General features: G+C 39.8%; 1 protein-coding gene across 1 annotated transcript in view; it reads right to left on the bottom strand.

Annotated features, from left to right (window-relative positions):
• Window positions 1-10,720, bottom strand: part of LOC142656635 (uncharacterized) — a 71,592-nt gene extending 60,872 nt beyond the window's left edge. Inside the window, 5 exon segments of the mRNA XM_075831561.1 lie at window positions 2,780-2,899; window positions 4,965-5,203; window positions 6,648-6,803; window positions 8,671-8,730; window positions 10,591-10,720. Coding sequence (XP_075687676.1) covers window positions 2,780-2,899; window positions 4,965-5,203; window positions 6,648-6,803; window positions 8,671-8,730; window positions 10,591-10,720 — 705 coding nt within the window.
• Between the last annotated feature and the right edge of the window lie 16,388 nt (window positions 10,721-27,108).

Raw genomic sequence — 27,108 nt, 5'->3', positions numbered from 1 at the left:
AAACGTATGCCTACAGCTACCACTAGGGGTAAATGACTACATATGTATTTATACAGCTGCCACTGACTTTGGTGACACACCGGGGTGGCGTTCTGCCAGTTCTCCAGAACGGATTGTTAAAACAATAGCTGGTTCACAAAACTGGGGTGGAGCGGGTTGCTGACCTAGTTATATTGTAGAGTGACATAATTTATTCAGACTTAATGTGTGTACCGATCATACAGTATGCATGACACCAAGCCTGACAAAATCAATGGCACTAAAACTAAGTGCCATGAGTGGATAAATGCTTAAAATCATATGACAGGGATAACTAATACAAATTATTTACAAATAATATAACTATATTTTTATGTAATTAAGTTGTATATGTAAACCGTAAAAAGGGGAACACATACTTTATTTTAGCAAAAATAACTCCAACTGGTAAAACAGTGCAGACATTTAGCATCATTTTGTATTAAATAGTTGGGATTATGTTGAGGTCAGATATTAGGGATTCTCATAAGTAGTATATTACTAATTTGCTACTGAATTATTTTCTTTAGTCCTAAACTAAGTCGAACCATTCTTACAATATATCTGTGACAAACATGCATACCTGTTTACCTATTCATTGATTTATATATTGAATTTCCACAGTTATATAGCGCCAAAATATTCTGCGGCGTTGTACAGAGATTATCACGTTCATTGTCGCTGTCCCCAATGAGGATCACAATCTAATTTCCGAATTCAGACAAACACTCAACAGGGCTAATTTCATAGAAAGCCAATTAACTTATCTGTATATTTTTTGGGTGTGGTGGGAAACTAGAACAAACCCACGAAAACACAGGGAGAACATACAAACTCCATGCAGATATTGTCCATGGTCAGATCTAAACTTGGGTGAATATCTTCTCATACTTTTATTTTAACAACTAATAAGTGTAAAAATATATTTTTGGGCTGTTATCTCTTTGAAAAAAAAACCCAGATAGTCTTAATTACACCTGCAACGATAGCTAAGGTCCCTGGTAGATTAGGGCAGTTAATGGGTTAATGAGAACATCCCTGGGGGTCTAGGGTAATGTAGCAAGAGGGTTAATTTCCTGTCGAGGTTACAAGAAACCTTCTTGTTGCCACTCCACCTATAACACAAACATTGTATCATCATTTATCAGCCAATCACAGAGCAGCTCATACAGTTATATATTCTCTGTGATTGGCTGACGAGGATGATGCAGCGGCATACAGTTTCTCCCAGGGGAACAAAGGATTAAGCATTGAGATATCCAACATCCTCCTTTCCCCAAAATGTCTGCTGTCATCGGCTGTCTGGAGGCCTCCGTACACATTAGAACGTCGGCCCATCCTACGGAAATCGGCAGATCAGATTACTTTGCTCTAATGTGTATGGCCAGTTTAAGGTAATTTTCAGTATAATCAGGGACAATTTTTTTTCTAGAACCCAGTATCCAGGGCCTGGGTATAACTGCTACATCTGCACCCGCTATAGATATGCCCCTTAATGACTGTCTACACAAGTGGACAAGAAAAATTGGGTCTTAAATGAATCATATTTATAATTGAGTTCCTCTATTTTCTGGGACACCTACGACAGCTCACTTTGTCTTTTTTTACTGTTGTCCTTGGCTAGTTAAATGTTACAGATCTATAAAAGTTATGTGCTGTTTATTTGCACAGAGGACAATGATCTACAAGCTAGGTCTGACATGACTGCTTCACATACCAGAGACGCGTTCATAACACGCACCACGATCGGTAAATGTTATGCAAAATTATAATATGGTATATAATTCACAGAACGACAAATGCTCCAATTCATAGAGTCCATTCATGGAATTTACACAATAAATATATAAATCAGAAACATACATACAAAATGTTATTTCCTTAAAGTAAATCTTAATCTTAAGGCCCTTTTACTCCGGCCAATTATCTGACAAACGAACGTTCATGTGAACGCTCGTTCCTGATAATTGACCCGTGTAAAGTTTGCAACGATCAGTCGATGAATGAGCAAACTCTGGCTCATCAACTGAATGTATCATTTATGCTGCAAGAAATATTATCGTTGCCGGCAGAACGTCTCCAGTATTGATCGCTTGTCCCAATATAAAGAGCACCAATCAACGAGCTGTTTTATGGCAGCCTGTGTGTGTGTGTGTGTGTGTGTGTGTGTGTGTGTGGGTGGGTGGGTGGGTGGGTGTGTGTGCGCTGTGAAGCGGTTATTTTTGAGTACACTAAATAAATGAGAGTGTCAACTAAGTTAACCAGTTAACTCATTTTGTTCTATGCTATACTTGTACTTAATTCATATAAATCTGATAGCATAAATTTGCATCCTCTATGCCTGGATCGTGGTGACGTTTAGACACTAGTGCCGTCAGTGCGATCCCCACAACAGAGGGGCTTGATATATACAATTATATGTGTACTAGCTGCCACTTCTGTTAATTAATGTACACCTCTGAAGATACATCCACACAATAGAGGAATGTTGAAACGCGTTAGGTGTCCTACAAATGCATTAATAGAGAAATCATTTTCTCAATAACTAGTCCAGGCAGGGTACAGCTGTATTTGGTCTGTTAATCTGGGCTAGGTTATAGCTACTTCATCCCTGCTGAACTCTACCTAGATTGTTCCCTGCTTGGTTAGCCTGATACATTGAATTTTTTTTGGCTAGGTTAGCTCAGTTTTTAATTTGAACTAAATGAAAGAGTTTTTAGCGATCCTATTTCAGGCGGTATCTATATATACTGGTACTTACATTAGAGGTTGGATAGTAATTTTTAAAAACATGGCCATAACTGCGGGCAGCGATATCTTTGTAAACCTGGAATTCATAACTATCTTCAGCACCGCAAGAATAACTGGCAAAAAAAAAGACCTGGAAGAGAAAAAAAAAATAAAAATAATTTCAATGAAAACTGTAAAACAGAAAGAAATGATTTGTGCTATCGGCTCGGTTCACATTGATTGAGTACTAAGGCCCAGTTCACTCAGGGTTTTTTGGTAATGATTTTGATGTAGAAACCGCGAATACCACCCAAATCTCCCTCAATTGATTTGAATAGGAGGTAGAGGCAGTTTTTGACCGCTCGCTGTAAAAAACAAAGCATCATGTCCTATCTTGGAGCGGTATTTCCTCCATTGAGGCACATAGAAAAAGTGCTGTTCGTTTGGAGCGTTTTTTTTACGTGATTTTTTACTGAATACCACCCGCGTTTTTTGCATTTGCTTAAAGTTTAACTAAACTTTTGACAAACTTCTGACATGTCAGAAGTTTTTATTCGTGGGGGTCCGAGCACTGAGATCCCCACTAATCACTCAAAGGAAGCGTCAGAAGCGCTCATGTGAGCGTTCAGCCGCTTCGTATCTGTTCGGCTTTTTCCGGAAAGCTGATGTATTGGAGTACGGGCTCATATACTTTCTATTGAGCCCGTACTCTGATACATTAATTTTTGGAAAAAGTCGAACAGACACGAGCGCTTCTGCCGCTTTGTTTGAGAGATTACTATGACATGTCAGAAGTTTGACAAACGTTTAGTTACCCTTTAAAAGAAAAACGGCTGAAAAACAAAAAAAGAAGGGAAAAATCATTTTTTTTTTTTTAGGAGAGGTAGAAGAAAAAAACCCATAAAGTACCGTATAATAATAATTTATTCTGTTTCACCACATTCTGAGAGCCAAAACTTTTTTTATATTTTTTTTATCGATTGAGCGGTGTGAGGGCTTATTTTGTTGCGGGACAAAATTATTTTCTTTTTTACATTGTGCTTGGGGAAAAATGGGAAAAGGTTGTTTTTTTACACTCCTAAAATTTTATCTAACATTTTTTTTATTTTTTTTACACATTTTATTAATTCCCCTAGTGGACTTGAACCAGCGGCCACTTGGTTACATGTGGAGTTACTGAAACAGCGTAACTACGCTGTTTCCCTAACTCCCATAGTAGTGAATGGCAGTTATGGAAGCAGAGTAGCATGCGTGCTGCGCTGTTTCCGTAACTACTGTTCAGTTCTATGGGAGTTACGGAAACAGCGTAGCTCCGCGAGTTACGCTGTTTCCATAACTCCACATGTAATGAAGTGGCCGGGAGAGCATAGAAAGCTAGAACGGGGTTTAGGGGGCCCCATTCTAGAGATAGGTGCGGGTCCCAGAGGTGACATGTCCTGTGGATATGTCATAAATGTCCTTGATAGAAAAACCCCTATAAATGCAGCGGTCGCTATTGACCACGGCATTTAACTAGTTAAAGGGGTTTGCCATAAAACACATGTATCACCCATTCACAGGATAGAGGCTACACCGGGACCGCCAGCAATAAGGAGAACAGGGGAGCGAAAGTCACTCTGAGCGCTACAGGAGAAGCCTGGACTTCCGGGTTCTGTGTCCGGCTTATCTGTTCCACAGCTCCATAGAGATCAATGGAGAGCCGGTCACGCATGCGCAGACGAATACCATTCACCTCTATGGAGCTGCCGGACACAGGGCGCGGAAGTCACAGCTTCTCATGCAGCGCTCTTGGTAACTTTCAGTCCCCGTTCTCCTTATCAATCACACATGTATTCCCTATCCTGTGGATAGGGGATACATGTGACTTATGGCACAACCCCTTTAAACTGCCAGGAACAGCAAAATTGCTGTTCCTGGCCATTATAGCAGCGTGTCAGAAGCCGACACCTGCAGTGTATAGGGAGCGGGCTCAGCGCGTGAGCCTGCTCCATACATCATCCCCCCCCCCCCGCTCCATGATGTGCCGGCACGTCAGGGGTCGGGAAGGGGTTAAGTTATGAAGCGGTCATGGGGCCTGGTGACGCTGGGTCCCTTGACTGCGGACTATAAGACGCGGGGACTTTTTAGCAAGATTTATTTTTGCTAAAAACTGCGTCTTATAGTCCGAAAAATGACAGTGGTGGAATAATAAAATATGGCACTTATGTAGATCTTACCTTAACTTGCAAAGAATCTACTAGAGAAAAGATTTGGTTGACTGCATAGGTGTCACCACTGTCCTTTGCTGATGCATCTGTTACCAACACAACAAATGAACCAAATGGGCTGATTTCCAGGGCTTTCAGTAATCCTGTCATTGCATATTCTGGGCAGTCAGCCCCATCATGGGCATAGAGGTTATAAACTGCATTGAAGAACTCTGAAGAGGAGCAGGTAACATGAAGGGGTCCAACACCTGAATAAAAAGAGCATCATATAAAATTATTATATCCACATTGTGGAAAATGGATTTTATTCTGCAGAGTCAATACTATTTTACTAGCCAAGGACAGAAAATCCCTACCTTGTTCCCTCTATCTTGTTCCCTATCACAGACACAGCTAAAACATCTCCCCAGGTCCCCAGCATAGGACCCCACTATGAACTCCCCATATCTCAGCTTCCTAGACTCTCATGATTAATCAAGCATGGGGAATGGGATATTAGGATCGCTATTATGGTGTATGGACATCATAGATGGGGGTCCACCTTGCGGCAGTGCTGATGTTACTATGTCACTGCGATTGACTGGCGTAGTCATGGCACCAGACAACATATCCTCACCCTGCGATAAGTTTTTCTAATTTAGGAGATTATTGCATACATCCTGTATTAAAATAAATACATCTGCAATATAAATCTCTCTCTTGTCATGAGGGTTTGTTACACTGTATCAGTGTGAATATGAGCCACCTGCCAGAATTACAAGTTTTATTGGATACTGAGGGATTTCCTATACTGATACATTGCAGCAAACTCCTAGCTGTGAGAAGTACCATGACAAGAGGGGTTTTCTGACAATGATCTTGAAAATGATGAGGAAATTAAACTAAAAGTTTATTAGAAAGTTGTAGACCTTCATTATACAATGATTCCGCTTTTATTAATTAATCTGGAAAATCGCTTTAAAGGCTATGTACACCTTTGGAAGTATTTTTTTTTTTTTAAATTGAATCAATGTGTTATGTGTTTTTAATCAACTTTCAAATTGACTTTTATTAAAAAATGTTTTAACTTTTTACGATACAGCTTCTCTGTATTCTGTATACATAGAAGCGATATCGTTCTCTCTCAGCCAATTTCATCAGTTCAGCTGAACTGACGGCTCGACTGAGAGCGGGTCCTGCGTGTCTCTGACACACAGTATCCAGCTAATATTGATCACAACTAAATGATGAACTTACATTTGATTGATATTGGCTAGATTCTGTGTCAGACATTCAGAAACCGCTTTCAGCCGAGCAGTCAGTTCAGCTGAACTGACGGAATCGGTAGAGAGAGAATCATACAGCTTCTATGTGTACAGGATACAAAAAAGGTGTATTGTAAAAAGTGAAACTTTTTTTTAATAAAAGTCAATTTAAAGTTGCTTAAATACACATAACACATTCAATTAATTTAAAAAAAATCCTTCATAATTTGTACATAGCCTTTAAGCAAATACCTTTTTTAATTTTGTTTTCTATCTTAAAATGGGTCTTTATTTTTGAGAATTTCTATACTGCTGACAATATGCTTCGGCAGAGTATAGAATTTGAGCTACAGGACAAGGCGCAAAACGCTTAAATGCTCTGTGCTTCCTTGTCTACATTACTCTGCAGTACATAAACTGTAAGATAATTTGTAAAATAAAGTCTTACTTGGATCATTAAACTCCATCAGTGTGTATTGCCGTGTTACATTAGCAGATGATGATTCCAGACGAGTGGAAAGATACCTCACAATGTCTTGAAGTTGACTTAGATAGTAATACATAGATCCAGTTGTGTCCACGACCAAAGTAAACGATGGGAATTCTAGAAATACAGAGAATAAGAATAAGGTATTTCAATGTTTAGCATGTCCTGCAATTTTATAACAATTTATCCCTACCAGTCATTAAAAAAAAGGGGGCCACCGGCACTCTGCCGATCACTGTGCCTCTTTGGTCTTCCCTTGTAAATTTCAGAATCTCTGAGAAAATGATGATGGCATTCCCATAGGCTTTAATCGGATGGTGACGCACATGGCGAGTACCCCTATGTTCTAGTAGGAGGGAATCCATGAGTTGTGACCACCACTAATTAGTAGAATGTAGGGTTTCCGGAATACTCTTTACAGTTCTCGGGAAAAAAAAAAGGAAGTGTCGTCAACCTTACCAGCGATCGCCAAGTGACAACCCAAATGGACACAGAACTTGGAGGAATACTTAGACCCCCACATATGTAACTTTTGTCATTTTATGACATATGGTATAGTGGGACTATTGACAAGACATTTGATTCTGCCATCCCCCCCCCCCCCAATAAAATCTCAAGTATTTGCCCACAAACAGTACCTCTCTTGTCCATGGGCTGTTTCTGGGATTAGTGCTCAGCCCCTCTAAGTGAAAAGAGATGAGGTTCAATAAGAGACACAGCCCATGTACAATAGTGGCCCTAATTCTGGAAAAAAAAACCAGCAAAACCTTTTTTTCCTGAACCTGGTAACCCTTTTAAGTCCTCATGTGTAACGTTTTTACACATTCTGGTTACCTGTTTCTCCGTTTTAGCTGTTTCTGGGAAAGCTAAGTGCTAGCCAACATGGCTGCCATTCAAATTCTACCTGGCTTTCCAAAATACCTGAGTAACAAATTTAATTATTGAGTGGGGGATGTATAATTGCAGAACCAATATGAATATTTTTGGTTAAATGCAAATTTGACAGAAAAGGACAAGTAAAGGCCTTAATTGTTGGAACGGAGGTTAACAAGAAATAAGAGGGTCCTGTCACTGTCCGGACAACTATAGTGTTAACAGTAACATTAAATGTTCCAAAGATCTGATTATGTAATGTATTTGTTCCAAATATGTGTGTATATGTAGAAAAAAATTAAAAAGGCTACAGTCGATTATAATAACAGTAGCTTATAATACCCACGCTTTATGACACCCACTTTATAATAACCACACTTTTTGACACCCACTTTATAATACCCACACTTTTTTCAATCCCTTTATACTTGAAGGGTCCCTTGAAATCAGCAGTAACTTGTGGGAGAACTATGAAACCAAGTGTTTCATTTTCCTACACCGCCTCCACAGGAGAAATTGAGCATTACATTGTACCCATTGAATTCAAAGGCAAGACAAGATAACCACTTTAACCCCTTACCGACATTTGACAGCAGACTGTAATACCAGACAGCAGGCTCACGGTCAAGCCCGCTACATAACGTGCATCCCAGTCGTTTAACTACATAGCTGCCACATTCAATAGCGACTGCGGCATCTAAGCAACTAAACGACTGCGGAAGTAAATCATAAAACTATACAAATTCTGTATTGCCCTAATTGTATTGACCTGCAGAATAAAGTTAACATGTCGTTTTAACCACTCGGTGAACAAAAAAATGGAGGAATTGCTGTTTTATTCTATTCCACCCCACAAATAATTGTATTGTCTATGATGGACATAGATCTGATTTGGGATCACAGATGTTGATATGCCTACATTTCATGCAACTTAGTCCTGGATAGAATGTAATATTGTGTTTGTAGTATATTTTCACCGCAAACGATGATAATCTTTCATTCAGCATAACCTACGAGCGTAATTGACGTTATTGTATGCCTACTAAACATGTTTCTTTATCTAGTCAGTAATATACATATGGCTTATCTTAACATATATCTTATCATGTACCTGATTTATCGTCATGGCAAGACATATCAAAATAGCTGGCGCTGCTGACATAATAATAACCTGAAAAGTAAAAGAAACAACCATAAGGTGATTGACCCAAATAAATATAGCGTAACATTTAGTGGCCGACATAAAAGAGAGATTGCCCGTAGCAAAGATCACAATGGGTCCTCCACTAGTGTGCTGGGTTTTTGCATCTAGAACAGAAGGCCTGATGTTTGTTTCCCCCTCCATACGCTTTCCATGATCCTAGGGCCAATTCCCGAGCCCCTTGTTTGTTAACAATGCAGTTCCTTTGTAGAGGGGGGTCCTGCACAGTTTCTCATCACCCAATAGGGAAGCGGATGTGACCAACCATGGCTGGATCCCCCAACTCCAAGGGTCACCTATCAGCATGGGCTAAGTCTATAATAAATGTCCTTGGTGACACAGTTCTCTACCCTATTCTTTGCCACACACATACTAATTATTATTTCTCTTATATTTCTGACTTTGATAACTGTATTATTAATTATTATTATTTTTACACAAATACATTTTCTTTTTATGTATTTTTTCTTCGTTTTTTTTGTATTTCATTCTAGTTTTAATAGATTAAAAGCTGTTATTTATAGCATCATTTACTTTTTGTGATAGAAATAAATATGTTGAAAATGAAAAAAACAAGAGAAAACGAAAATAGTTACAATGAATTACTTTTTATTCCAAACTGTACTGGATCACCTTATGTATTGAAACATATTATAGGTCATCCTGCACTATGGAAAAAAACTTTTCAGGCATTGTAAATTTTGTTTGTCTCAATAGGAAAATACAAATGGTGTCCATATCAAATGGCAGCTACAATCTGATTATGAAAGAATAATATTAGTGGTGACATACTTAAAAGGATGAAGTAAAGGAGTGAACAAAAAGAATGAACATTAATATAAGTTAGTGAAAATATAGAGAGGTATAATGAGTTTTCCCTGCTTGCAAGACATGGAATGAACAGGGTATATCAGGGTTGCCAACCGTCCGTTAATTTAAGGACAGTCCGCAAAAGCTGGGTGTTTTTTTCTGCCGTCCTCAGTGTCCGGCAGAATAAAACACTGTCCGTGAAATTTTTTTCCTGAAAGTTTGCACTGTGCATGCGCCAAATAGATATGTGCAGTGCAAACAAGAAAGTGACGCCACTATATTAGAAGGCAGAGAGTGGACCGCCAGACTGTACCCCCAACAGACCGCACTCTGCCTTCTGCATATATGGGATTCCGCTGTCAGGCTTCCTATTAGTCCACAGCGTCCTCAAACACTGCCCCATTTACTCTTTATTACCTCAATGAATGTGCGCCACAGGGAAGGACAGTGCCCACAGATGATGGAGGTCATATACAGAGATGATAAGGAGTTAAATACATGGATTATAGGGGTTATATACAGGGTTGAGGGCATAATATATGGGGATGATGAGGGTTTTATACAGGGATGATGGGGGTCCCTGTATATAACCCCATCATCCCTGTATCTAACTCATATCACCCCTGTATATAACCCCTATTATTCCTGTATATAACCCCATCATCCCTGTATATAACTACCATCATCCCTGTATACAAGGATGATGAGGGTAATATACAGGGATGATGAGGTCTATATAAAGGCATGATTTACAAATATTTAAAATTTTATATAAAATATATTATAAATGAGTCTTTACTGATTCACTAGTCTATAGCCATTTAACAGTCTTTATTTTTGGGTTTCTACAAGGCAATAGATGTCAAATTAAAAGACGTTAAAGTCAATGCTCTATGAAGGCAACATCTCTAGAATGCTTCACCCTGAAGATTTGATATTCAGTGCAACATTGCTTTATTAAATGGTAATGACATAATAGATTTCATCCATTGGCCATGTTAGAATACTTACCAATAGTACTCGAAGATATTTCTCCAGTTGTAAACCAATCTGCTATTGTTGTTGAGTCTGTTACTGTTATTGGTATTTCAGTCCATCCTGATGTATATGTGCATATTAGCAAAAGCAAACCTATATTGTAATGCTCCATGACCATGTCTAGCCAACTGTAACTTCGGGTTATAAAGGTGGTAATATTTATAGGTCTTGCTGCACCTACTGATCCACTCAAAACTTGAAAAACCACATAATTGTAAGGTACACAAGGAAGCAATCCATAAAATATCAAATATATGCAATGTCATGCGTCAGCACCAGTTATCGTAACTACAACACGGGTGGAATTCTAGATATTTTTCATGTGTCTCTACAATATTTCAAAAACAATAGCAAATAAATTAACTCTACAGTCTTTGCCCTTGGACCCATAATCAAATAGTGGTTGACCCCAGTGGAAAAGTATTAAAGTATTAATGAAGGACAATATGTTTGACAAATAGTGCATAAAAATACTATCATGCCGTCCATAAATAATGCCACCGTACAAAGCACAAATAATACTGCCACACAGAGCCCAAATTATAAAATAACACCACTAGATAGTCCTTAAGGACACCAATGTAAAGAACTTAAATAATACTGCCGTACCCTTTCCTAATAATGCCGCCATACAGTGTACAATATTACCACTATACAGTACACAAACACAGTGGCCACATAACACCACAGGAGACTTCTGTCCTCCCTGAACTCGCCTTAGGACACCTGCGTTACGGTAAATTTGTCTGTAGTCTTATTATAAAACCAGTGCTAACACGTGATAATGTGGTATATTTGCCAAATGGATAAGCTCCAGCACTGAAAATCTTAAACAGCAATATATATGAATACTACACACACTCTCTAAAAATGGTCGGAGCAGGCTAAGTAAAAAAAACTCCCTGAAAATTCGCAAACAATAAAAATATATATACTTAGGCGCTCAGAGGCCCAAATGAGCCAAACTGGATTTGGTAGTTCTACTGCCGCCTCAATCACTTCAAGCACTTCGAAGGGACCTGATTTGAGAGAACTGAGAATAGAGTAGCACCGCCAGCATACCATAAAAAATTCAAGTTTTATTGGTACTCACAAAAGGAGGTATAAAAATAGCATATAGCAAAAAAAAAAAAAATTGTGGCATGCCAAGCCTGCACATTGTATGGTTACCTTTCCTCAAGGTGAAAAAAAAGAGAGGCGAATTGACAATCTTAAGGACCAATCAACTTTTTTGTTTGTTTGTTTTTTCATCTTTGCAATCCAAGAACCGTTACTTTTTTATTTTTGCGTTGACATAGCCGTATAACGGCTTGTTTTTTGAGGGACAAGTTGCAGTTGTAATGTTACCATTTTATTGTATAACTTCTTTTAATTTTAAGAATGGGTGAAAAAAAAACAACATAAATTCCACCATGGTTTTACAACGTTAACACTGTTGTTTAAATAAAATGATAACTTTATTCTATGAGTCAATACGATTCTGGCAAAACCAAATTTCTATTGCTTTGGGGGGTTTTTTTTGGTACTTTTGCAGAGTAAAAACGATTTTTTTTTTGATTTAAAAAAAAGTTTTTGTGTTGCCGCATTCCAAGACTCATAATATAAAAAAAAATTTATGCTGTATCAGGGCTTGTTTTTTGTGGGATGAGTTTATGTTTTTTTGGTGCCATTTTGGGGTACATATGTCTTTTTGAAAAAAAAAATTCTGTATTTATTTATGCCATACACCGTTCATCACAAATTATGTTATAAATTTATCATACAGGTTTTTACGGTCGCGAAGATACCCAAATATTTCTAAATTATTTTATGTATTGGCACATACATTTAATAAAGTTTAATTCCAATTTGTCGGTCACGCACTGACCTCTCAGTCCTCTTCTAGGGATACCACAAAGAGTTATGCCAAGCATAACATTACCAGCCCCACACAGTACATCCCAGTATTGTTAACCACACAGTGCCTTTAGTAGTGTCAGACACACAGTGACCCCCATAACAGTGCCAACCACACAGTGCCAGATATATAGTGACAAATCGGGCCGCACAGAACTGCTTCGCACTGCGACTTGTGCATTCCTAACATAAACTACTACACCCTACAGCTAGAAACGGCAACAAAAAAAATTAGAACAATTTCTAATAAGTAGTTCCTCGACGCAATGATTGAAAGCATTCATAAAAGAATATCTGTCAAGAACAAATGGCATGTGCTCAAAATATGCTGGAGGTGGTATAATCCTCCATTACCACAAACCATTGAAGATGCATAGGAACAAAAAATAAAAAAGAGGGATACTTGTAGGCGCTGCTTGGTTGATAAAAGTTGGTTTATTGCATAAAAGCAAGGTAAACAGAGTGCTACGCGTTTCAACGCCGGACTGGCGTCTTCCTCAGGCAGATAACACATACAGTAAAAGAACATGTATATATATACACAGACTAGTGAGCAATGATAGGCTCAATTCAGACCTTGCTTTTATGCAATCAACCAACTTTTATCAACCAAGCAGCGCCTACAAGTATCACTCTTTTTTATTTTTTGTTTCTATGTATCTTACATGTAAGGCAACTCCGTAAGGTGTTTGCGTTTGGGGATCGGCAGCAGCTTGCACCGCATTGCATTTACCTGCCAGTATTTGCATATTTGGAAAGGGAAGCAAATATTATTCCCTGATAAATCTCACATCTCCTACACTCCATTCTGGCACCGTGTCCTTTTTTGCTTTTATTCACAAACCATTGAGGAAGAGGATAGAAAGTGACTAGTAGTTCATGACCATCTACATGTGCAGCATAGCGAAACAAGCAGCCATAACAAGAAACAAGTTAGGAAACAAGCCAGAAAACATCATATAATAGCCCAGACAGGATTCACTACAATAAGGAAGATTAGTCACCAGGCGGGACTATTGGAGCATAGTCAGCCAGAAACACTACCTTATGAGTGGTGGTTGAGTATAGGGGAGGAAAAACCTTGTGAAGTATCTGCAAGCACGTTCTCCTCATTACTTCCACATACTCTGTATGCCCCCTGTAAAGTCCCTCTACAGTAAATTGATCATTTTATGAGGTTGAGGTGAATATTTTCCGACCATAGAAGAACATTTACACAGTTTTCTGTTCAATGACTAAAACCATGATTGGGCTGGCCAACCAGAGTACTAAAGGATCCAACGGTGGGTCTAGGTTCTGAAACAATAAGAGGCCCTAATACAATAGGGCCCCAACAAATACAGCAGGAAACAATCCCATTTGGAGATGACTTATAGGCAAGCACTTGCCACTAGGGTCTATTTTTTATGGGTGATTCACAACTTGTTAGATGCACTGCATAGATGACATAAGTTTAATTTAGGCTAGGAAAATAGATTTATCTAAAGGGGTTGATAGGGAATTTAGGATCCTCAACAAGTAGTCAGAGTGTAGAACAGCTACAAAGAGTACCTGTATGACACGGACAGACCATTTATTTCAACAGGCGCCATATAATGCTTCATTTGCCCTATGGTAGCGCTAAAGAGGATCTGAACAAATTTATCACAACAGATAAACTTCTACACCAGGGGTCAACAACCTATCGCACCAGTGCCACAGTCGGCACTTGGGGCATGGTTTGCTGGCACAATTCCTTCTCTCTGTGACCAGCATCGCCATTGCGTGCTTGGCACGCTGAATACAGCGAGGTATAGTGGCACATTATTATATGCTTGCACTGTTCTCTGTCCTGGAGTCCAGCGTTGTCAAGTGCATAATGAAGCGCCACTCTCTCCTGGTAATCATCGCCACAAGGACGGAGTTCAGTAACTGCTCTGTAAAAGAAAAAGTTAGTAACATTTTACATCTCTCCTATGTGCACTCCCCAAGCTGGTGTTCAGTAGCGTGGTCTCTCCTATGTTCCCCCCACCAAGCTGGTGTTCTGTAGCAGTGCTCTCGTCTATGTGCCCCCATGCTGGTGTTCAGTAGTCGCTCTCCTGTGTGCAGCGCCCTCAAGTTGGTATTCAGTAGCCGCGGTCTCTCCTGTGTGCAGTTTCGCCTAGCTGGTGCTCATTAGCCACAGTCTCTCCTATGTGCACCCCCCAGCTGGTGTTCAGTAGCAGCGCTCTCGCCTATGTGCCTCCATGCTGGTGTTCAGTAGTCGCTATCCTGTGTGCAGCGTCCTGAAGCTGGTGTTCAGTAGCCGAAGTCTCTCCTGTGTGCAGTTTCGCCTAGCTGGTGTTCATTAGCCACAGTCTCTCCTATGTGCACCCCCTCCAGCTGGGGTTCAGTAGCCGCAGTCTGATCTATGTGCCCAACCCCCAGCTGGTGTTCAGTAGCCTCATATGCACCACAGATGGATCATCTTTGCAATGAATGTCAGAGACAAGGGTCACACTGAAATGTAAGTTTAATTAACTGTTTAATTGATTTATGATACATATGTGGTAACAGTTTGTCTTATATGACGTTCATGTTTGCATGGCACACTGAGCACTTCATCATTGATTTTTTTTTTCATCGGCACGCCATACAAAAAAGGATGCCTACCCCTGGTCTACACAAAAAAATGTCATCCTGGATCCCTAAAGAAGAGTATTCTAATACAATATTCCTTTTTAGGCAAGACATGATTGTTCTACTGTAAAGATTAAAAAAAAGAAATAAAAAAAGACAATGTCTAATTATTGGAAGTATTTGGTAGTACTTGCTGCTGCTGCTGTTTGTTCCACACTAGTAGGTATTCGGTTTAGGGAGGCAATTACTTTTAATGCAAAATCAGTTGGTGTTGGATAACTTTTTTCCTTAGAAATTCATCTTTTAAAATTTTCATTTTTTGTATATCCTTATGATCTGAAACAATGAAGTGTGACAAATATCCAAAATCAGGAATGGGGCAAACACTTTTTTTTACAGCATTGTATATGTATATACAAGTAAGAATAAGTTGGTCCCTATAGGAATTGATATGGGGATTTGAAAGCATACTGTAGCAATACTAAGGATACATAACATTAGTTAGTTAGTATGGTAGCTGTTTGCCTTACAGGTGTTGTATATAAATAATTTTGCATTTTTTTTAATTATTTTTGAAAACGCTCACAGCATTAAAAGTGGAAGGGACAGGATTTTTCTTATAATGTCAAAGCAGAAGCGTAACTTGAAGCTCCAGGGCCGTAATGCAACATTTTTAACAGGCCCCCCATATATAATTTATAATACTAGTGTCTTCTTATGCGACTGAAGGTCTCCTGGGCCACCTCAGGCTCAGGACCCGGGTGCGACTGCTACCTCTGCACCCCCTATAGCTACGCCCCTCTTCAGAGTACATTTTTGTTACTTGTTTTGCATGTGGCCAGCCCAGAGGAAGAGAAGGGACAAATATAGGAAGAACCAGCCCGTATCAAGCATCTTCTAGCTTGTGCAAATAATAATACTTCCGTGAGCTTAATGTTTAGGGAATCTGCTACTTTGAGTCAGGTACAGAATATTATTGTGCTGTCATATAATAGATTTACAAGCGAGACCTAGTGTTTATCAACTGGTATTTAGGCCCTTAACCCCTTAATGACCAGCCTATTTTAGACCTTAGTGACCAAGCCATTTTTTATGTTTTTCCATCGTCTCATTCAAAGAGCTATAGCCTTTTTGTTTTTGCGTCGACATAGCTGTATAGGGTCTTGTTTTTTGCGGGACAAGTTGTAATTTTTAATAGCACCATTTTGGGGTACATAGAATTTATTGATGAACTTTTATTAACTTTTTTTTGGGGGGGGGGGAATAGAAAAAAACAGCAATTTTGCCACACTTTTTTGCGTCCTAAATTTACGCCGTTTACCGTGCGGTATAAATACCACAATAACTTTATTCAGTGGGTTGTTCCGATTGCAATGATACCAAATTTGTATCGTTTTTGTATGTTTTACTACTTTTACACAGTGAAAACACTTTTTTTCAAAATTATTTGTTTTTGTGTCTCCATATTTTGAAGAGCCGTAACGTTTTTATTTTTTAGCCGATGCAATTGTTGGAGGGCTTTTTTTTGCGGGAAGACTTGTAGTTTTTATCGGTACCATTTTGGAGTAGATGCAGCTTTATGATCACTTTTTATCACATTTTTTTTTAAGGCTGGATGCAAAGAAAACAGCAATTTTTGCATGGTTTTTTATTTTATTTTTTCCGACGTTCACTGTGCGGGTTAAATGATGTAATAAGTTTATAGTTGGGGTCGTTACGGACGCGGCGATACCAAATATGTATAACTTTTTTACTTTATTTTGTTTGTTAATAATAAAGCAGTTTGTAAGGGGGAACAGTGGGTTTTTCATTATTTTTTTTTCACTTTTTTTTTTCACTTTTTATTAAACATTTTTTTCACTTTTTTACTAGTCCCACTAGGGAACTTCACTATACGATTATCCGATCACATTTATAACACACTGCAATACTTCTGTATTGCAGTGTATTATGCCTGTCCGTGTAAAACGGACAGGCATCTGCTAGGTCATACCAGAGGCATGATCTAGCAGGCATTCACTACAGGCAGACCTGGGGGCCTTTATTAGACCCCTGGCTGCCATCGGAGACACAGACACTCGGTGATCTTATCACCTGGTGTCAGTGGGATGAGAGGGAGCTCCCTCCCTCTCTCCAAAACAACTCAGATGCGGTGCACGCTATTGAGCACAGCATCTGAAGGGTTAAACGGGTGAGATCGATACTAGTATCGATCTCACACGGTCGAGCAGGGACGCCCCCAGCCCTCAGCTACATCTGGCAGCTGAGAGCAGGGAGATTTGACAGCTCCCTGCTCTGTTTACTTATTCCAATGCAGCAACGTAAAAAGTCTATGGCATCGGAATAAGGCCCGTTAGTGACTGACGTAAAAACATTATGGGGCGGTCACTAACAGGTTAATGACCAGCCTATTTTAAACCTTAATGACCAGGCTATCTCTTGCGTTTTCCATTCCAAGTGCTAGAACTTTTTTATATTTGCGTCGACATAGCTGTATAAAGTCTTGTTGTTTGCGGGACAAGTTGTATTTTTTAATAGCACTTGGGGTAGATATAATTTATTGATAAACTTTTATTAACTTTTTTGGGGGGGTAATGGAAAAAACCCATAAATTTCACCACTCTTTTTTACGTCTTAGATTTACGCTGTTTACCGTGTGGTATAAATAACATAATAACTTTATTCAGTGGGTCATTACGATTGTGGCGATACCAAATTTATATAGTTTTTTTTATGTTTTACTACTTTTACACAGTAAAAACACTTTTTTTCAAAATTATTTGTTTTTGTTTCGGCATGTTTTAAGAGCCATTATTGTTTTATTTTTACAGGATCGACTTCTAGCTTTTATTGGTACCATTTTGGAGTATACGCGACTTTTTGGTTCACTTTTTATCAAATTTTTTTAAATGCAGGATGAACAAAAAGCAGCATTGTTTTTTATTTTATTCTTTTACGACGTTCACCGAGCGTGTTAAACAACGTAATAGCTTTATAGGTGGGGTCGTTACAAACGCGACGATACCAAATATGTGTAATGTTTTCAATCTTTATTTTTTTTCCTATTAAAGAATTATATAAGGGAAAAAGTGGGTTTTTCATTTTTTGGGGGATTTTTATTTATTATTATTAACTTTATTAAACTTTTTGAGAACTTTATTTTTATTCCCACTAGGGGACTTCACTGTGCGATCTCCTGATCGCTTTTATAATACACAGCAATACTTCTGTATCGCAGTATATTATTTCCTGTCAGTGTAAGGATATGTTCTCACGCAGTGGTTTTAGATGTAATTCGGGCGTTTTACGCCTCGAATTACGCCTGAAAAAACGCCCCTATTACGCCTAGAAACATCTGCCCATTGCTTTCAATGGGAATTACGATGCTCTGTTCCCACGAGGCTTTATTTTATGCGTCGCTGTCAAAATACGGCGCGTAAAATTACGGCTAGTCAAAAGAAGTGCAGGACACTTCTTGGGAAGTTTTTGGAGGCGTTTTTCATTGACTCCATTGAAAAACAGCTCCAAAAACGGCCGTAAAAAACGCAGCGAAAAACGCGAGTTGTTAAAAAAACTTCTGAAAATCAGGAGCTGTTTTCGCCTGAAAATAGCTCCGTATTTTCAGACGTTTTTGCTCACGGTGTGTGAACATACCCTCAAACTTACAGGCACATGCTTGGTCATGCCTCAGGCATGGCTTAGCAGGCATCCACCACAGGCAGACCTGGCGGCCTTTGTTAGGCCTCCGGCTGCCATAGAAGCCATTGGCACCCTGAGATTGCGATTACAGGGTGTCGATGGGGTGAGAGAGGGAGCACCCTCCCTCCAAAACCACTTGGATGTGAAGTTCACTATTGAGCGCCGCATCTAAGGGGTTAAATGGGTGAGATCGAGGTTGAAATCAATGCCGTCCGTTAGTGCAGGTTTCCAGCTGCCTTCAGACCACCCGACACCCGCTCTAGCCGGCACAGGACACCCGTGCCGGACTTATGTCAGAGCGCCATGAAAAGGCGGCACTCTGGCATAAGTAACCCTTAATAGCTGCCGTGAAAAGGCGTATTGGCGATCGTTAAGGGGTTAATGGGCCAATGTTTACAATCCCAATACAGGGTGCAAGCGAGACGTTATCTATTTATAACACTTCTCCCCACTACATTAAGGCTGGATTCACACGAGCGTGTGCAAAAGGCACTTAACAGCTCCGTGGGGCAGCAGCATATGAGGTGCGGCTGCGTGCTTTTCGCGCAGCCGCCATCATTATGACACTCCGTTTGGATGTTTGTAAACAGAAAAGCACGTGGTGCTTTTCTGTTTTCATTCATCCTTTTCATGGCTGTTGTGTAAATCACGCTTGTCCCACGGAAGTGCTTCCGTGTGGTGCGCGTGATTTTCACGCACCCATTGACTTCAATCTGTGCGTGATGCGCAAAAAACGCTCAAAGAACGGACATGTCGTGACTTTTACGCAGCGGACTAATATAGGTCTGTGCGACGCGCATGACTTTCACGGACGTATATTACGTTCGTTTGAATAAGCCCTAAAAGTCAACATATGAACCAATATATGTATCTAAATTTATACCGGAAAATTCCCACAGCAAATATAGTGACAGCAAATTCACCCCAAATCACGCAAATTTTCATGTAAAAAAACAAAACCCACTATACTCATCTCCCCTGGCACCTCCACTGGCACTCCTATGGCAACACTACCCTCGGTCTCTGTATACCCGGACTTCAGCGATGATGTGCCAAATCTCATTCACTGTAAGGCCTATTTCACAGAGAGGGGTACAGCCGCGTGCATGAGGCCTGATACTCTATTTACTGAACTTAATTCTGGTACTGTATCAATTAACTGAACTTGTTTTTTATTTATCGAGCTTGGTACTGGTACCTAGCACGATCCTGGTTCCGTTTCTATTTATTGGGCTTGGATCTAGTAACGTATTTACGAACTGAGCTTAGATCTTGTGGGAAAAAAGTGGAAAATGTATTCAATCTCTCCTCATTCTCCTTGACTAAATGGGCTACACCCACCTTGATGACCCATGATGATGAATGTGCATTTATAGGTCTATAACTGAGTAATAGATAAGTTTACTGTATAGTAGCGAGTGTGTGTAGGTATGTTATTTATACCATACAACTATTGTGTATGCAAATATTGTCCTTGACTGTTCGTGTAAATGAAAGTCAGAGCACAGCTGACCGTCTCTACCCACGTGAGTTGATTCGGCCACAGATTTCATCCTTTGCATTTCATAGGGTGAAATACAATGCAGATTTTTTTCTACGCAGTAGGTTATTAGGATTTATATAAATCCTAAACACTGGTATTGAACAGATTTCCACAACATGTGAATATGAAAGTTATAATGATTTTTTTTCTTTTCTATTTGTAGATGTCCTCTATCTGACAATAACCCTGCGGCGAGGGGTGGGGACGCCATTTCACTCTTCACCTCAGGCACCAGGAAGGAAAATGCATTCCTGTTTAGCAGAAAATCCCAGAAAAACCCTTTATGTGTTATCCTTTAATTAGAAAAGGCCAAAGCCATTAAGGTGCAGAAGCCTAGATTGCATTTTTATGGCATAAATAATTGACAATATTAGTGAAAAAATCCCCCAAGGTTCCTAGGTTGCATCCTTTATAATAAAACAGTAGAAATATTTACAGTAATCTAACTTTAGAAGTGACTGTCACGGTGCGGGTTTGTGGACCCACTAGGCCTTACCGCCGTAGCGGGGAGGCAGCTGGCAAAACAACAGGGAAACCCTGCAATACAATGTCCCGCAGAAGGGTACCTGAATAGTCCAGACAGTGGCCGCAGCTCTGGCACTGATGGAGATGGGTGCAGCAGGAAACGCCAAACGTTGGCAGATGACACAGGACGTGGCGGATGACACAGATGCAGCAGGTTGCTCCAGACGTAGCGAATCCCTCTGGACGTGGCAGATGACACAGGATGTGACACGACTGCAACACTAGTAGGCACAGGAACAAGAACAGCACGGGATACAGGAACAGGTAACAGGGCATGGGTAACAACTGGAACTGGAAACACTAAGGGATCATTTGCAAGATTGACTTGGAATAATTAACAACGTTCAGGCAAGGATCAGAAGGGCTGGGGCCTTCTTATAGACCAGGAAATCATGGGCAGTTGATGATGATGATTTCCTCTTGTGCGTTCGCTGGCCCTTTAAGGCCTGGCACGAGTGTGCGCGCGCACCCTACGGGACACAGCAGACCGGAGCGGAAGTGAGTGCTGGCGTCTCCTAGGAAGGAGATGGGGACCAGCGCTCACGGATCCATGGCTGCGGGCGTCTGGAGGTGAGTAAACCTGACGGCCCGTGGCCATGGACGCTACAAAGTCAAGATATACCACTTTCAAACAACCTACAATCAAAAAGGTTATACACACGGTATGTCACAGTGAAGATGCCATCAGTGAGAAACCATGTACTTATGCTAATGCCGCATGTCTGCCGTGTTTTAAGCTGGAATTTCCCTCTAAACACGCAGTGTTGGAACTTTGTACCTATGTACTAATAGCAACTGAGCACAGTATATTAAATGGGCACCACAACCTGGCAGTCCATATATTACTGGCTAAGACTGAAAGGTGAAGTAGAACCAGAATTGTAATTCCCCTGGCTCTTCTACATCATTAGCAGCCTCTTTCATCTCTTGTGGATGTGCCGTTGCCTTGTACTCCCTTGGCATGTGCGATGCAGTGATGAAGCCGGACAGAGGACACTTTGTTGCACGGTGCGTGGCCATGGAGTACAAGGCAATGGTGCATCCGAGAAAGTTGCTAGTGATGTATAACAACAGGGGGAAGTCAATCAAACATGGAAAGGTGGGTTTGGAGTTAGGACTATGTGACTCTCCAGGAAAGTTGCACCGCCCCATGACCCTTTAATGAGTAATTAGCATATAGTGTGTGCCATTTTAAAAGTTGATTTCATAGATTTTGCTGCATCTGAAAAAAACATATAGGGGAATGTTTGGAAATATTGTCAGGTCATGTATTACCGCATGGTGGCAGTTCAAGGGGTTAAACTCCCTGACAGGTTCCCATTAAATATACAATGAATTGAAAACAATTCCATCTGCCAAGCAATTTTGTTATTATACATATATCCTATATAATTACCTCTCCAGAACCAAGCTCATACATATATAGAGTACCAGAACAAAGCTCAGTACATATATACAGCACCAAAACAAAATCTCAATACATATATACAGCACCAAAACAAAGCTCAGTACATAAATACAACAACATAACCAAGCTCAGTACAGATATACAGCACCAGAACAAGGCTCAATACATATATACACAGCACCAGAACCAAGCTCAGTGCATAAATACAGCACAAGAGCAAAGCTCAGTACATATATACAGCACCAGAACAATCAATGCTCAATACATATTTACAGCACCAGAACAAAGCTCAGTACATAAATACAGCTCAAGAACCAAGCTTAGTACATACAGTACCAGAACAAAGCTCAGTACATAAATACAACACCAGAACCATGCACAGTACATATATACACTACTAGAACCAAGCTCAGTACATAAATACAGTACTAAAACCAAACTCATAACATAAATATAAAACCAGAACAAATACAGCTCGATTTACTGCAACCCCTGCAGTATAGTCTTGTACGGCCTAAAACTACAGCTCCCAGAATGGCCTGAACAATTGTAAGGATATGCTGGGTGTTGCCGTTTCACAAAAAAATAAATCATACCACCCATCATCTCGCTGCAGATCATACAGTGACTACAGTGCTGATTAGAGGCAGAATAAACATTTACATGTCACAGGTGACTTGTTCCCAAATTCTAGTTGTTCTTTTTCTCTTTTCTTCTCCATTCAGTCCAGACCTCTTTGATGACTTCTCCCGGCCACAGCCCATTTCTGGAGTTTGAAGCCCAGATGTCTTCAGCTACTTACTTTTCAAACCTATGCACTTTGCACCTATAAACAAAGATAAAATTCTTATTGTGCCACACACTATGCCCCTAAATATAATAGCACCATATACTGCACATCTAATTCTAATAGCGCCATACACTGTGTCCCTGATTATAATAGCACCATATACTGTGTCCCTGATTATAATAGCACCATATACTGTGTCACACACACACGCACACACACACACACACACACACACACACACACACACACACACACACACAGTGCCAACTGTAGATAGTGCCCCCATAGAGCCCTCTGTAGTTAGTCTCCCCCATAGAGCCCCTGTAGATAGTGCCCCCATAGAGCCCCCTATAGTTAGTGCCCCCATAGAGCCTCCCATAGATTGTGCCCCCCTGTAAATAGTGCCCCACATAGATTCCCTGTAGATATTGACCCCCCATAGAGCCCCCTGTAGATAGTGCCCTACATAGAACTCCATGTAGATAGTGGCCCCCATAGATCCCCCAGTAGATAGTAGCCCCTGTAGATAGCATCCCACGTACAGCCCCCTGTAGATAGTGCCCCACATATAGGCCCCCTACAGATAGTGCCCCACAAATAGCCCCCTGTAGATAGTGCCCACATATAGCCCCCTGAAAATAGTGCCCCACATATAGCCCCCTATAGATAGTACCCCACATATGGACCCCTGTAGATAGTGCCCACATATAGCCCCCTGTAGATTGAGCCCCATGTAAACAATGTTTTTTGTCTTTTGATCCGGTGCACTATAGTATAGTATAATAACACAGTACACCATAGTATAGTATAATAACACAGGACACTATAGTATAGTATAACAACACAGGACACTATAGTATAGTATAACAACATAGGACACCATAGTAAAGTATAAAAACACAGGACACTATAGTATAGTATAACAACACAGGACACTATAGTATAGTATAATAACACAGGACACTATAGTATAGTATAACAACACAGGACACTATAGTATAGTATAATAACACAGGACACGATAGTATAATATAATAACACAAGACACTATAGTATAGTATAACAACACAGGACACTATAGTATAGTATAGTATAATAACACAGGACACCATAGTATAGTATAATAACACAGGACACTATAGTATAGTATAACAACACAGGACACCATAGTATAGTATAATAACACAAGACACTATAGTATAGTATAATAACACAGGACACTATAGTATAGTATAATAACACAGGACACTATAGTATAGTATAACAACACAGGACACCATAGTAAAGTATAAAAACACAGGACACTATAGTATAGTATAACAACACAGGACACCATAGTATAGTATAATAACACAGGACACTATAGTATAGTATAACAACACAGGACACCATAGTATAGTATAATAACACAGGACACCATAGTATAGTATAATAACACACGACACTATAGTATAATAACACAGGACACTATAGTATAGTATAACAACACAGGACACCATAGTATAGTATAATAACACAAGACACTATAGTATAATAACACAGGACACTATAGTATAGAATAATAACACAAGGCACTATAGTATAGTATAATAACACAGGACACTATAGTATAGAATAATAACACAGGACACTATAGTAGAGTATAGTATAATAACACAGGGCACTATAGTATAGAATAATAACACAGGACACTATAGTAGAGTATAGTATAATAACACAGGGCACTATAGTATAGAATAATAACACAGGACACTATAGTAGAGTATAGTATAATAACACAGGCACTATAGTATAGAATAATAACACAGGACACTATAGTATAGAATAATAACACAGGACACTATAGTATAGCATAATAACACAGGGCACTATAGTATAGAATAATAACACAGGACACTATAGTAGAGTATAGTATAATAACACAGGGCACTATAGTATAGAATAATAACACAGGACACTATAGTAGAGTATAGTATAATAACACAGGGCACTATAGTATAGAATAATAACACAGGACACTATAGTATAGTATAATAACACAGGGCACTATAGTATAGAATAATAACACAGGGCACTATAGAATAGAATAATAACACAGGGCACTATAGTATAGAATAATAACACAGGACACTATAGTAGAGTATAGTATAATAACACAGGGCACTATAGTATAGAATAATAACACAGGACACTATAGTAGAGTATAGTATAATAACACAGGCACTATAGTATAGAATAATAACACAGGACACTATAGTATAGAATAATAACACAGGACACTATAGTATAGCATAATAACACAGGGCACTATAGTATAGAATAATAACACAGGACACTATAGTAGAGTATAGTATAATAACACAGGGCACTATAGTATAGAATAATAACACAGGACACTATAGTAGAGTATAGTATAATAACACAGGGCACTATAGTATAGAATAATAACACAGGACACTATAGTATAGTATAATAACACAGGGCACTATAGTATAGAATAATAACACAGGGCACTATAGAATAGAATAATAACACAGGGCACTATAGTATAGAATAATAACACAGGGCACTATAGTATAGAATAATAACACAGGACACTATAGTATAGTATAGTATAGTATAGTATAATAACACAGGGCACTATAGTATAGAATAATAACACAGGACACTATAGTATAGTATAGTATAGTATAGTATAATAACACAGGGCACTATAGTATAGCATAACACAGGGCACACAGCAGCAGCACAGCCTCAGTGGCCTCCATACTTGGCGCTATAGAAACAACAACAGGTGTAAAACATTCTGCAGCCTTCCATCACCGTGGCAACTGCAAAGCTTTGCTGTCAGGACAACCTAGCTTGATATGTGTTTTAGACACTTGTAACCTGCCCCTTGCAAATCTAAGGCTGTTTATTGGTCTCTTTTAGCGTCCATCATGCAGTTCTAGCCTTCTATTGGGCAGTCGCTGCTCTGACAGTGAGGTTTGATGTAGTTGTAGCAGGCAAACGTTGTTCAATGTCCAATCAAAAATAGCTATTCCCAGATTTTAAACCAATGAAAAATCGGTCTTCAAACAAACGAACTTTCGAAAATATATTGAAGATAAGGGGCTTCTATAGTTCAAACGTGTAGCTAGCCTTTAATTCACCCAGGGCAAAGACTTTGCTGTCCAGGCCTGTGTCTAAATACCCTGGCCAAGGCAGAGCGACTAGTTGGCCCCCTTGGAACTCAGCACCGGGCATATGCCCCGCCCCCTCGCCACTTGAGCTAAGACCCTGCTATAGTTTGATAAAAATGGTGCTGAAATAAAGTATTTAAGAAAGTAATGAATATTAATTGTTTATCTACTGTACAGGCTGTTTGTCTTTACTGATGGCTCTAGGGACAAGGGGCATTAATAGTTCTCCACTACCCTCACCTGAAGAAACCACCTATTCACTATCTACTGGGGGGTTTTATTTGGGGCACTAGCTATAGGGGCTTTATGAGGGGCAATATTTACAGGGTGCCTTATGAGAGGCACTATCTACAAGGGGCTTTATGAGTGGTACTATATACAGGGGACTTTATTAGGTGCACTATCCACCAGGAGCTCTATGTGGGGCACTATGTACAGGTGCTTTATGATGGGCACTATGTACAGGAGGTGCTATGAGAGGCACTATCTACAGCAGGCGCTATGGGGAGCACTATCTAAAAGGGCTTTATGAGGGGCACTATCTACAGGGGATTCTATGAGGGGCACTATCCACAGGAGGTGCTATGAGGGGCACTATCTTCAGGGGGCTATATGAGGGGTACTATATACAGGGGGCTTTATGAGGGGCACTATCTAAAGGGGGCTTAATAATGGGCACTATCTACAGCGGGCTTTATGAGTGGCACTCTATACAGGGGCTTTATGAGGGGCACTATCTACAGCGGGCTTTATGAAGAGCACTATTTACAGGGTGCTTTATGAGGGGCCCTATGTACAGGGGGCTTTATGAGAGGCGCTATCTACAGGGGCCTTATGAGTGACATTATATACAGAGGCC

This window comes from Rhinoderma darwinii, chromosome 6, assembly GCF_050947455.1.
Source record: "Rhinoderma darwinii isolate aRhiDar2 chromosome 6, aRhiDar2.hap1, whole genome shotgun sequence".
NCBI classification, from domain to species: domain Eukaryota; kingdom Metazoa; phylum Chordata; class Amphibia; order Anura; family Rhinodermatidae; genus Rhinoderma; species Rhinoderma darwinii.
Note: the sequence above shows the minus strand (reverse complement) of the source record. Positions and strands in the feature narration are given on the sequence as shown.